At 41.4% G+C, this 12731-nt stretch overlaps 1 protein-coding gene across 1 annotated transcript; it reads right to left on the bottom strand.

Annotated features, from left to right (window-relative positions):
• Positions 1-821: 821 nt before the first annotated feature.
• On the bottom strand, positions 822-2240 carry LOC143334459 (lipid droplet assembly factor 1-like). The gene is made up of 5 exons (XM_076753272.1): positions 2142-2240; positions 1792-1906; positions 1488-1656; positions 1242-1387; positions 822-982 (listed from the first exon to the last, which is right to left on the bottom strand). Exons 2-5 carry the CDS (start codon positions 1891-1893, stop codon positions 941-943), a joined length of 459 nt encoding a protein of 152 aa, XP_076609387.1. The 5' UTR covers positions 1894-1906; positions 2142-2240; the 3' UTR covers positions 822-940.
• Between the last annotated feature and the right edge of the window lie 10491 nt (positions 2241-12731).

Below are 12731 nucleotides of genomic sequence, written 5' to 3'. Positions count from 1 at the left end.
GTGTCGCATAGACACGTTCAAAATAGTAGAAAACATTTCACATCCATCGTCCTCACCTATTCAAATAGAAACTTCCCAATTGGACAGTAGGTGACAGGAATAAGGGTCAGACATGCTGAAAAGTACTTAAATAAGACAATATACTACACGTTGTAGCTCAATTCATTGCAATGAAGATCATTTGTGGCCGCTCACAACCAAAATACACAGCTAAACATGCAGGACTGAGCTGGCGTGAGCCAAACACACTGCATTTTTACCAGCTAATGAGCTAACAGCAAGAGCACCTCAAAGACGTCTCTCCATCTCTGTTCGAACAGAATATAAACAGCACAGACATTAACTGTGATGAGCATTTATTCAAAGCTGCATTACAAATGTACAACATAGTGCTCTTTTAAGGTAAATACAAACATGTAACAGTTACTTTGCAGTGCATTTTTTTTTGGTCTTATCTGAGAAATGCAGATTTACACAACATACACATGCATTTTCAGACTGAAAACCATAATCCACAGTAGTGCAGTGCCTTTTTGGACAGAGTACACGAGTTAACATTTTCCTCTTGAAAGGAGCTGCTTTGTGCAAGATGTGTACATTCAAAATATGTACGGATTAAACTAAAACAAGTCTTCAGTATTTGACTATTGAGGCAGTTGAAAAATGAGTCATATCATGTACCTTTGGCTGCTGAAGACTTATTACATTTGCTGCACCATATATATAAAGATAGAAAGACAGTAACCATCAGGGGGTCTTTGTGCTTAGAAAATCTTTTAAATCTGCACATCTCAGGCTCAAGCCACCATAAACTACATTCAGGGGTCCTCTGAATCCCTCCCATCAAGCTTCAGTAGTGTTGATTTAAGGCCTCTGTACACTCAGCGATCTCGAGCTTTCCCACATCAAAGCTGACAAATGAGGGAGAAGAAGAATCGAGCTACTGCATTTCCTTCAGCTTTGAAGTTTCCCTCTCCTTCCCCTGGAAAATCACCAGAGATGAGAGGAAAATGAAGACAACGTGGAAACAGTGAGACAGATTTTACTACAAATGTGCATATGATACAGAGTAATAACATTTTGGAAGAGAGGATACACTAAACTCCATTGATTTCAATGCATCAGACGTCAGGTGCAGCCTTAAATATAATGCACTTTCTAACTCTATCAGATGGTGGTGGTCAAAAACAAGAAAGTGCTGAAAACTGACACCATAAAATATCTCCTCGACAGTACATTACCTTTGTCAGATGTGGGTAATAGTGTTTGAGGATGTTGGAGAGGGTGATATAAAAAACATTAAAGATGGATGAAACCACGACGGAGAAGAGGGCGATGCCGGAGAGCACACACAGCAGGCTCAACCCTCCTACAAACAGCAGGAACGCTGACAGACACAGACAGAAATCACAGGTTTGAGGCTGCGGTGTATCGTAAAATATGTCATACACTGGTTGTTTTTTTTTTTTTTACCCGATTACACTTACCTTCAAAGAAAACAAAACCTACTACAGACATAACGCTGGTCACAAGAGCAAAAACGAGGAAAAGGCCAATGGGCAGTGCAGCTATAGCGCTGAACAGCAACACTGCCAGAGCTGCGACAGGGTGGCTGCTGAGGTACAGCCCGATTTTTGTATTCATCAGCTGTGATACCTGTTAGACAGAGAAAGACACACGCAGCTGTCATTGTCAGTGAGCTGGGAGGACACGCAGACTGTTCCCCTCTGCATTCCTAATGGGAAAATGATAGAAAATAAAGAATAAAGAGCAGGGCCTTAGAGACATTACCTTGGGGTCATCATAAAGGCGGCTCACCAGGGTGGTCCAGCTTCCCCACAGCTGCTGAAAGTCAGTCACACTGCTGCTGCTGCTGCTGTGCTGCATCTCCATACATGCAGCCAAACTAAAGACATGAGTAAAACCACACAGCTGAGGTTAATCCAACAATTTACAGCTAGCTGGCGTGTTTCTTTAGATACAGACAGGATTCAAGTGAGCGGCTGAGGCTGTAACAGAAGACAAGCCTTTAGTCAACAAGCTGACGGCTGTACTGAACCTCAGCTGTTGTTCTCTGCACTATAAACAACTTGAAAACATTCCTGAGAGCACATAACAAAGTGAAGTTAGTCAGTACAAACCTGATCACTGTGGTAAACCTGGTTATGTTCTCAGCAAATTCAGCTCACAACATGAGAAGTTGTGTCCTGGAGTAGCCTGACCCTCCAACAGTGGCAACACACCCTGTATGAAAACACACCTTCTTCCTCCTCCTCCTTCTTCCTCTACTGGATTCCTGATTGCAGACGTTAACAGGCTTGTTGGTTGTTGTTTCTGCCATCTGCTGTTCACCAAATATGTTTCAGTGAGAGATGAGTTTTGCTTTTCTGTAGAAGTGGCTCAGTGTTATTTGTGGAATAATTATTATTAATTATTGGGGGGAGGGGAAATCACAGCTATAGTTAATAAGATATCTACTTTCAACCTTAGAAAAATTACTTGGCAAGATCTATATCCTTTGATAAAGAATGGGGGGGCTTCAAACTAAGCTAAATGTACTGAATTAATGAGAAAATAACTGCGAGCAATACATTTTGCCCCTCAAAAACAAAACAAAATTATAAATCAGTAGCCAAAATAAGTAGTTAATCAGTGCACAGTTAATCAGGAATAAATAATGAATATATTTTTGCATTTATTTAATTCTGTCTCATATTATTTATTTCCATACTTATGGAAATAACATGGAATTAAGTCAGTGGAAATTATGCAGATATATCAACACTGATTCTTATTCTTGGTCTGATTTTTCACACATTTGTATTCAGGATCCAGTTGTCACATTGCCATCCAGTGGCCACATTGAGGAACTGCAATACGTATTTAAATCAAGGGTGAACACAGTGTTCAAGTCCGTATAATCATTCTTTGAATCATGACTCATTATTAGTGTGAGTCTAAAAAAATAACAGTATCATCAGTATTGGTAATGAGTGCATTAATAAAGACCTGTTTTCTGATGTGGACACTAGTCTTCCTGATTCCAGCCTTATTTTTCCAGAATTATTCTTCTTATCATTATTATTATTAACAACAGTAATTGATTTAATCTGCTCTATGCAATATATAAAGGCAGTTATGCACTATGCAACCTTAATGGCTCAATATTGAATTTATTTAAGATAAACTTAACTGAACATTGCCAGTCTGCTTTGATACTTCTAATTCTCAAGTGTATTACCACCCGTACAACCACACATCACCTCCTCCTTCTCGGGCTTCTCTGGCATTACTCTCTGTCATTAAAGGACCACTGTCACTAATTATGACAAATGCCATGTCCAGCCCTCTCTGCTTCTGCCTAATTGCACCATAAACCACCAATTGTCTTTTCTGGACTGGTGATGAATTCAGAAATTATTTGTTTGTGAGGAAAAGGATGCTCTCTTTCTCTTTCATTTTGTCTCAGGTGATTAAAATTGAATTAAGGCGCTTTTCGGTGTGTTTGCATTCAATAAATTCACACTTATTTAAACATGCTGCAGTTTGCATGCAGCAGCCAGTAATGTTTCTGCAGCTCTGATGAGCGGTGAAACATCAGGATCCCTGCTGGTGTGGAATATAGAGTTTCAGTAAAGACTACAAAGCCTTTTAAACATGCACGGTTCAATACAGTGATTGATTGTTGAGCTGCTGCTGTGGCATGAGGGAAATCACAACAGAAGTTCTCCGGAGATTCAGAAGAGGGGGGTTCCCGGTTTACTTCACAGCTGTCAGACTGAAACGGCTCCTTAAAAATAATGACCACACTTTCTTCCCTTCTGCACTGTGCTGCTATTAGACGGTAACGGCCAGATTTCTCTGTGAAGACGGAGACTGATCAGAATATTAAATGACTGAACTTCACATCCACCACTGATTACTTCTTCAATCAAAGATAGGATTTGCTGGTCTTGCCACAGCCACCCACAAATTAAGTTTAGCCCCTTGAGTTTTATGCAGGCACATAACTGCGAGGTCTTCGCAAGGGAAATGGCAGTGTGATCTGTCTTCAAACTACACCAAAGAGAGACACCTCCGGGACTGGTGATGACAACTTATTTGGACCCTTTATAGCTGCCAGCCATACTAATTAATCACACTCTGTTGTATTGAGTACAGGGGAATGATTTGGTGAGAGAGACTGCATCCACTTCTCCAGACTGCTAAATGCAATGAACTCAGTGAACCAAACCTTGAGCTGTGAGTGTGTGCCTGTGTGTGCAAGAAGGAATTCCCAATAATTTAGCACAACTATTCTTCCTGCTGTCCTTTTTATGACTCTCAGATTATTCACCTCATAGTGGAAACTTCCACTTGTCTCTCCTGTGCTCTGGAGCTCACTGCAGCCTGGCTGCTGCAGTGCTTAACCACATCATTTCTGACTGCTGACCCACACATCGGTCCACTGCTTCACTTCATAACAAGGCCTGTCTGGCAGCTGGATGCTCACCAGTAGACATCTTCTGTCACAGCTGTAAAACATCTGGGAGAGCAAACAGCCCATGGCCGAACAGTCAGTAACTGTACAGTTCTGCTATGTCCCACTACGTCCCCTTTTGCAGCTGTGAGTAGCTCCTTTATCTCCTTTGTGCATTGTCTGTGTGACAATAATGTCCAGCAATACCGCACTCAAAGATTAGCTGTTTTCAGAATGCACTTTGGTTGTACTGGGCAGCCTCCAGGTGTGAATGTGTGATCTTGCAAAAGAGAGTATGACTCCCAGTGAAACTTTCCAAAGTGCATAAAAGTTTTAAAAGCTGCAGTGTACTTCACTTTGTCATTTATTTTCTCAAATGCTGCATAGAATTAATATTCAGTATAGATTTGGGGCACAGCTTTTATCTTTCACCACTAAAAATGGTGAAAGTCCAGAAAATTAGACTGCTGTTACAGTTTTTATTGAGTGTTTTTACTGCAACGGTATTTCCTTCAAGCAGTGTGATTTTTCCACTGTTAGGTACAATAACAGTCAAATGTTACTTGCTCTTCCACACCAAAACTATTATGGATTTTATTTAAATGACATAACAGCATCAATAATTCGTGAAAACTAAAGTTCAAAACAATTTGATGCACATGTGAAATTGTTGTTATTCAAGGCACTGCCACAGTATGAACTGAGCTGCTCAGAGAACTCAATATTATCGATCATTGTCTGAAATAATCAATATAAAGCCAATCATAAGGTCAGCGTTAGGTTGCTTTAGCCATGTACAGCCAAAGTAACTGTAGTGTATAGTGATGTATTTTTTGTCCTGAACCATTTTATTGATAATTTTATGCATTTTACATATTTTCAATTGATTTGTGTAAATCTGAAACCAGAAACTGAAAGAACATTAACTCTGGTGTGTTATTTTTGCCATAAACCTCGCTTTAGAACTAAATTTTGACCTCATGAGTCATGACGCGAATCCTAAAATATACCACATACAATAGCTTAAACCTGTTTTCCTGCTGAGCAAAATAAGAGCTCAGAGTTGCTCCACAGCTCCTGAGACAAATGACTCTTGTGACAAGCATCCCGCTCTCCTACTTAAGGGTAGATGAAAATTGAATGTTCTTAATGTGTCCCATATACCTTTGGCACTGAGATATGTCTGAGTGTCTGAGAGCAAATTGACTGTACGATATGTCTACTGGCACGTGGCAAGCCGCTCAACGCATTACAGCCGGGATGTGATTGATAGGCTGTCAGCAAATTCCAATTTGCATCCGCTGATTGTAAAAACTAATCACTGCGAGAGGAGGAGCATAGAATAGTCAGAAATCTCCTGTGCTTCCATGTTACCTGATGCATGTCCACCTCTTGTGTGTCTCCTAAAATTACATCATGTGTTACATTATTGATGTCTGGCCCTCACTGACATGCGGCAGCCAAAGCCTGCTGTGTTTTATGAGAGGGACCTGGTGCTTTTTTCCCCCCTCCTTCTCGCTTGTCACACTTGATACCCACACCTCTCCATCACACTATCTGTCTCTAACCACCTCCCCTCTCTCCCACTCCCATTCTTTGAAGTTGCACAGGAGTGTTCGGCGAACAGCTGGCCACAGGAGAACAAAATGTCTTTGGAGTCTGCCCTGTGTCAAATGGGATAGTCTTCATTGTCAGTGGTTGTCATTTTGGCAGATGAAGGGGGCTGTTTTAGGTTCCTGTCCCTCCGACTGGGGAGAGGGAGAGGCTCAAAGGGGGCTCCCTGGAGGGTGGTAAAGGGCGCTGCGGAGGACAGCGTGAAAGCCCCTCGCCAACCTCTCAAAGCTCACCAACATCAGCAGCTCCTACAGCATACACACAGAAGGATATACTGCATACATTGTTTAAAAAAATAAATTACCACTAACTGTCTGTATAATAAGCATGAAGCTAGCTAGAGACCACAGCCAGCTAACTTAGCTTAGCAGAGAAACAGGAAACAGCTAGTCTGGCTCAAAACCCACCTACTAGCACCTCTAAATCTCACTAATTCACAAGTTGTATCTGGTTTGTTTTATTCAAGCAACTTCTCAAAGCTCACCAACACCAGCGGCACCTACAGGAAGACATACTGTGTCGTTAAAGACATTAGCACTAGAAATTAGCATTCTCTACCTTTACTGGCTAATGCTAATTAGCTGGCTAATTAGCATTCTCTACCTTTACTGGCTAATGCAACAAGCCAGCTAACTTAGCTGAACAGAAAGACACGAAATAGGGGAAAACAGATACCCGGGTTCTCTCCAGAGGTGTCAAAATCTGCCTATTTTCACCTCTTAAGATCACTAATTCACAAGTTGTATATAGTTTGTACAAGACTCATAGTATTCTGTTTTACAGGGGCTTAATGTACTAGACTACACTAAAAGTCCAGCTTGTGAGCACCCATACACTACACAAGCAGTCATGCTTTTGGAGTCACGTGTTGCTATTTGCTTCTATCAGCACATTGTCCATCAGTGATTGAATTAGCAATATTTAATTAGCGTGTTTCCCACATTCAGTTATAATGAATCAACACCACTGCTGCAGTCTATCAGAAAACAAACGTTTTCATCAGTTAGATGCAAAATCTATGAGGCGTCATTGAATGACAAAGTAGCGTGAAATTTTCGAAAGTTGGGTCAGTGGGTTTACAGTTTGAAAAACAACACCTCAAAGAAAAATGGACCTGATCTGCAAAATGTTGTTGCATTGTGTTGTTTCTGCTCCTCATCAGCTATGCAGCTCCCTCCTCAGCTCCAGTATTTTGATGGATTGCTGTTGCTGCCATTTATTCTTGCATTGTGATACATTGTTTGAGTTATGATTAAGAAGGGAGACGGCTAAAAACTGATGCAGGATTAATGACAGCTCATAAGAAAGGATAGAATAAAAGGAAGGAAGAGGAGGAGCGGTTGGAGAGGTCATCATTAAAGAAAGGTGATGGTAGGGTAATAGACCCTCATCCATTATTTGCCGCACCTTTGTGCGAGTCTGACCTGGAGGAGACCTTTGGACTGGAGGAAGAGGAGAGGGGATAGGGGAAATAAAGGGAGAGGATGAATGGAGGTGGCAACATGGGGCTGCAAGAGGAGTTCCTCTGTCTCATTAAATCTGCGGCCATCCTTTTGTATTTTCCATCACTTCACAATGTGTCCCTGCGGAAGGCAGGCAGACTCTCGTCTGTCCATGTGCCACAGCTTTAATGTGAACTACTAGACTTGCTCATTAAACCCTGCTTGATTGTCTTGAACCAAGGGGAGGCATTAATGCTGGAGTGTATGTTTTGTGCAGGGAAAAGAGCTTTAGTCATACTCATTGTGGTTTTAGGGGTCGCTGTAGTGCACCACATGGGAGAATATCCTCTGATCAAACCGCTCAGCTTTCACTAAACCAGTCTTTTGTGATGCAAACATTAACAAATTTGTCAGGTGCATGTGCATAATATGTCACCCACACAGTTGCACACATGCAAAGACAAAAACGGCGTCAACTTCACAGGTGACCTTTTGTGTCTGCATTTGTTTGGACTTTGATGCTCTAACCACCCTGAAATAAGCACTACTCCAACATCAAGGTGGTGTGGTTCGCTAGATGAAAGCGGAGGGGGTTGCACGGCGGGTAATACATTAAACAGGCAGGTATTCACAGCCACAGGCAAAGCATCTGGGGAGAAGGACGGGGTGTGATAAAAGGGGGCTTAGCATGGATTCATCATCTCTCTCTATCACAGGAAAGCCATGAGTGCTACAAGAAGCTTCTATGCGACTGTCAGGAGGGGAGCTCACCAGGTTTGTCTGTTGAAGTAGCACAAGGTGTCAACAAAGCATTTGCACCTTGTCTGAAACAAAGACATTTTTATACCTTACAATATCCCAAATTATCAGCAATTGTCTAGTGTGTATAAAATGCATATGAAGTACAGAGTTATGGACTTAATGTTCCACTGATTTTAAAACCTGTAAATACGATCACAACTATAAAAAGCTGATGTTGACATTGAGTGAAATATTCAAACACAAATCCAATTTTTTGTTATGGCTGCACCCTTCCACCAAACTTTGAGACCTCGACCAAAAATGTAACCTCTGTGTGTTTGAACAATGTTTGGCTGCACACCATGACTTTGTGGTTTCGTCAAAAAGGCATTTTGCTTCCTGGAACAATACTGAACGACGCTTGTGTGCCTGTGTCACTTTAACCCACCTTGCATACAAACCTCCACTTTGGAGCCTCCATCCCCCCAGAGGATAATTTTGTCACTCTGAAGGTGTAATTTTCCACCAGCTGCAGTCAGAAAGAGGCTCAGGTGTGACACACTTGTGACTGTAATTTTGCAGATATGTGTCAGTAAATGATCTGTGCATGAAGAGAACTTGTTTTAAAATCAGCTGTTGGTAATATTCTTGTGCTTTTCTGTGTGAAAAGCTTGAGTGTCATCGGTTGAGTCACAAGACAGAGTGGTGCCATCTCTCTCCCCTTTTTCAGTTTTATTTTGATATCTCAAACACTTGGTCTGACTACACAAACAAGGGTAGCACTTGTTCAGTAAAGAAGATGAGTTGAAATATTAGAGAGAGTCTGGAGCAGTCACAGACCCCTATATCACAGACAGATACGTGGTGGACACAATAACAATATAATGCAATCTAAGAGAACGGCTCTGCGATGAACTCAACCTTTTGTGAAGAAAATATCAGGAACACCAATGTGCTGGAACACCTTTGTGTTAAGGAATTCAATGCAGTCCAGCACAACAGCACCACAAGCTCCCAACACACAAGACGTGAACACCAACACTGCACAGTAGTTTTTTTTGCAGGGCCACTATACTGGACTGTTCCTCTTATTATGTCCACCCCCTTGTAAATATACTATATTCTATTGGCAGTTCATCATTTAAACACTTCTTGTGATCCCTGCTCAAGGTTAAGTGGATGTTCTCATGCAATTAATAGAGTACCAAGCTCGCGTGGAAAAGCACAAATCTAAAAGTGTTTCATCTAGAACTGAAGGATCTTGTGACACAGTACAGTGTTGCCCGGCATATAAATGATAATAATCACAATCTTGGATATTAGGAGAGCATGACTCGAGTTGTTAGCACTTCTTATCACACTAAGAATTAAGACCCAGCTCCAGAGATCTTTGAGGTTTGCTACTTCATGAGGGTAAAAGTCAAGCCTCAGAGGTATCAAACACAGAAGAGATCTTTTTTGAAGCATAGTACGGAGACATCTTTGCTGAAAATCTAAAATGACATCCTTACAGCCGGTGCCACTCGGCAGCGCTCCAGCCTGGTCCTCCTTGATCCCAGTGGCGCTTGTGATACCATCGATCGCTCAGATCTCATTCACAGTCTAAAGGATTTCTTTTGGGGGGAATTAGAGGCCAAGCTCCTAAATGAGTAAAGAGTTTTCTGTCAACACAGGAAGCTCTTACACTAGAAATGACCACAAAAGAACTCCAGTCTAGAACCAGATCCTTTACTGATCATCCTTGACTAATATGCAGCTCAGAAACTCATTATTCAGTCATCACAGAAAAAGATAATCACACAGTGGAAGAAAACAACTCATGATGATGACTCAGTTAATACCCAACATTTAGAGATCAGACTTTTCTTTATAAAAAAAACAAGCTCTCTGACAACAAATCAGAATATGCACACACAGCCTCTCGCCTGTTTACTGTCAGCTCTGTGCATCGCCTCACCAGCAGTTTGCAGGGCTGAGGTAGAGATGCATGTGCAGGAGAAAAGCCCACATGGCTGGTCTGAAGGAGAAATGCGTCCGCTTTTAACCATTATGAAAGGCTTGGATATCAGCAGGTTTTTGGATTGGCGCAAATACCACAACAAATAATGATTAACGTTAAATAATTACCTTAATTGGAGTATGCATGGCTGCATGTAAACGGGGATATTAGAGGAATAATAATTTCCATTTGCCATGTAAACAGCTTCGTAGAAATATTGCCTTTTTCAGAACAAGGGCAAAAGCCAGAATATTTTGTGTATGCAAATGTAGTCAGTGTGACAGTGAGGCAGCATGCACAATACCAGGATCCTGAAACCGAAGCAGCCAAATGGAATTCAGCCATCATTCTTTTTATTCTTCCAAAATGTGACAACCTCATATTAGAAACCTTGCATCCTGGAATTAGAAGACAATTGCAGTATTTCACTGTAACATATGAATACAACACTGAAATATGAGTGAGAGATAAACAGGGGAACTTTGGATGACATGATGTGATTATTTTTAAGTTCCATCAATTACTGATTGAATGACAGTGGACACATTTACATCAAATCCTTTGGTTTCTGTTAAATTGAGTATGTGTCGTATCTGTACGCGAATAAGCTGCTTGCTGATAATATATTTTAAGTAGAAATGTACCAGTAAAAATCTACAGACTCTTGTCCCCACATTGCATGATTTATAGTCCCTGCTTTGGATATTGACAGACACACTGTAGATAATAAATAGCCTTGACATAGATTTAGACACGTCTTTTCTTGCAGTGATGCTCACAGGATGCAATTTTTATTTATTTTCTAAAATTATTTCTGTGTTTCTTTGCCTCCGAAATGCATGCACCTGCCTGAAGTCCACATTAATTAAATAAATACATCCTTGCATGTGTGCACAACACACACAAACACGTGCGCACACACTCGCAATCAGCAGCAGCCGCAATCAGAGCAGCAGCAGACACGCTCATCCATCTTTATCACTGCAGCAACACGCTTGTAAGATTTGGCAATAAGCATGCACACACAGACACACACACAGACACACACACACACACACACACATGAAGACATACAGACTCCCTCTGTTTTTTTCTCCCTGTCATTCCATCTTTCTCTCCTCATTCTTGCATTTTCTCCTTTTCTCTGCCTGTGGCTCTCCTCATCAGTTGCATAAGCTTCACATGAGAGACAGTTCAGGGCTGACAGCACATTTATCAGACAGACATACTTTATATTACAGTATGGATGAAAAGTGCGGTGAGCTCAGCTCATGCTGATGTTGATTTACTGAACAGGCTGTCTCTCTGAAACGGACTCAGCGATCCTGTTGTTCAGCTGCTGATGACTTGTTTATACTGGAAAATGTTAGTTAACAGTGAGCCATATTTGGCAGGAGTGGGTGTTTTTCTTGTGTGTGAGAGGTGTTAATTGGCTTGTCGTGATCTCTGTGTGTTAATGATTGGTAGACTGTGAATATGAGCAAGATGGTGATTGGCTGACTGTGCCTATGGATGTAACCAGGGGGAGTTTGAAAGCTAACACACGTGCTGCTTTAACTCCAATCAGAGGTCATTATAGGTGAATAAAACAGCCTCTTTGTGTGTATGAGTGTTTGTTCTCATGTACGCTACGCTCCGTTTCTCACTTATCCTGACACTGACAGGCACAAAGTGTCAACTGAGTCAGTGTTGCTGTCATGACTTTAATCAGGCACAGGCACACACACACACACACACACACACACACACACACACACACATACACATACACACTCACGCATGAATCCCTCCCTGTGATCATCACCTGGATTGTTACAGATGAGTTGGTGCTGTGGAACAACAAATCCCTGTTTGTCGCTCCATTGTACAGTGTATTCGCCTGAATTATAACTAACTGTTATCACACTAACACACCCACACACTGTGACCACACAGCAGCACACTGGTGGGGGTGGCCAGCACTGTTGTAAGAGCTCCGCAGTGGGTTTAGGATGCTTAAAAGTCACTGATCATCTATTGACATTCATCTCTCTGTTAGAAAACTCACAGATGGAGTGTGTGGGACTGAGGCAAATACCCTGGTGTGTAGCTCACATCGTTTTAATGCTGTAGAATTGAATTTGGATTTTGCAATGCCAATACGCAGGGAGAAATTCTGAAGTTTATGTAGGTCATAAGAATATTTCTTCTATAGTGAGGTATAAAAGGGTTACCATAACCAATATAAAGGGTTTCATTCAAAACTGGACAAACTGGGTAACACCTCTGACCAGTAAGCCATTTTCTAATATTTTCTTTGAAAGTTTCCTCCTCACAATTAGTAGTTCAGCAGTAATTTCCCAGAAAAATAGGAAAGCAGGAATTTTAACCCACGTTGCTCTCATCATCAGTTGATTATTGTGAACAGAATGTTCATCTTCAGCTCACCTGCTCTGCAGATTTTCAGAAAACAATCATAAACCAAACCAAATTATTA

The sequence above is a fragment of the Chaetodon auriga genome, chromosome 16, assembly GCF_051107435.1.
Source record: "Chaetodon auriga isolate fChaAug3 chromosome 16, fChaAug3.hap1, whole genome shotgun sequence".
In the NCBI taxonomy this organism is placed as follows: Eukaryota; Metazoa; Chordata; class Actinopteri; order Chaetodontiformes; family Chaetodontidae; genus Chaetodon; species Chaetodon auriga.
The sequence above is the reverse complement of the archived record's forward strand: the minus strand, read 5'-3'. Positions and strand labels throughout refer to the sequence as shown.

What these genes read in the sequence shown, in the direction of transcription:
- LOC143334459 (XM_076753272.1), bottom strand. Translation starts at nt 1,893, where the DNA reads ATGGAGATGCAGCACAGCAGCAGCAGCAGCAGTGTGACTGACTTTCAG. An exon ending in GCCTTTATGATGACCCCAAG is followed by an intron (nt 1,657 to 1,791) that starts GTAATGTCTCTA and finishes TCTGTCTAACAG; the next exon opens with GTATCACAGCTGATGAATAC. An exon ending in AGGTTTTGTTTTCTTTGAAG is followed by an intron (nt 1,388 to 1,487) that starts GTAAGTGTAATC and finishes TGTGTCTGTCAG; the next exon opens with CGTTCCTGCTGTTTGTAGGA.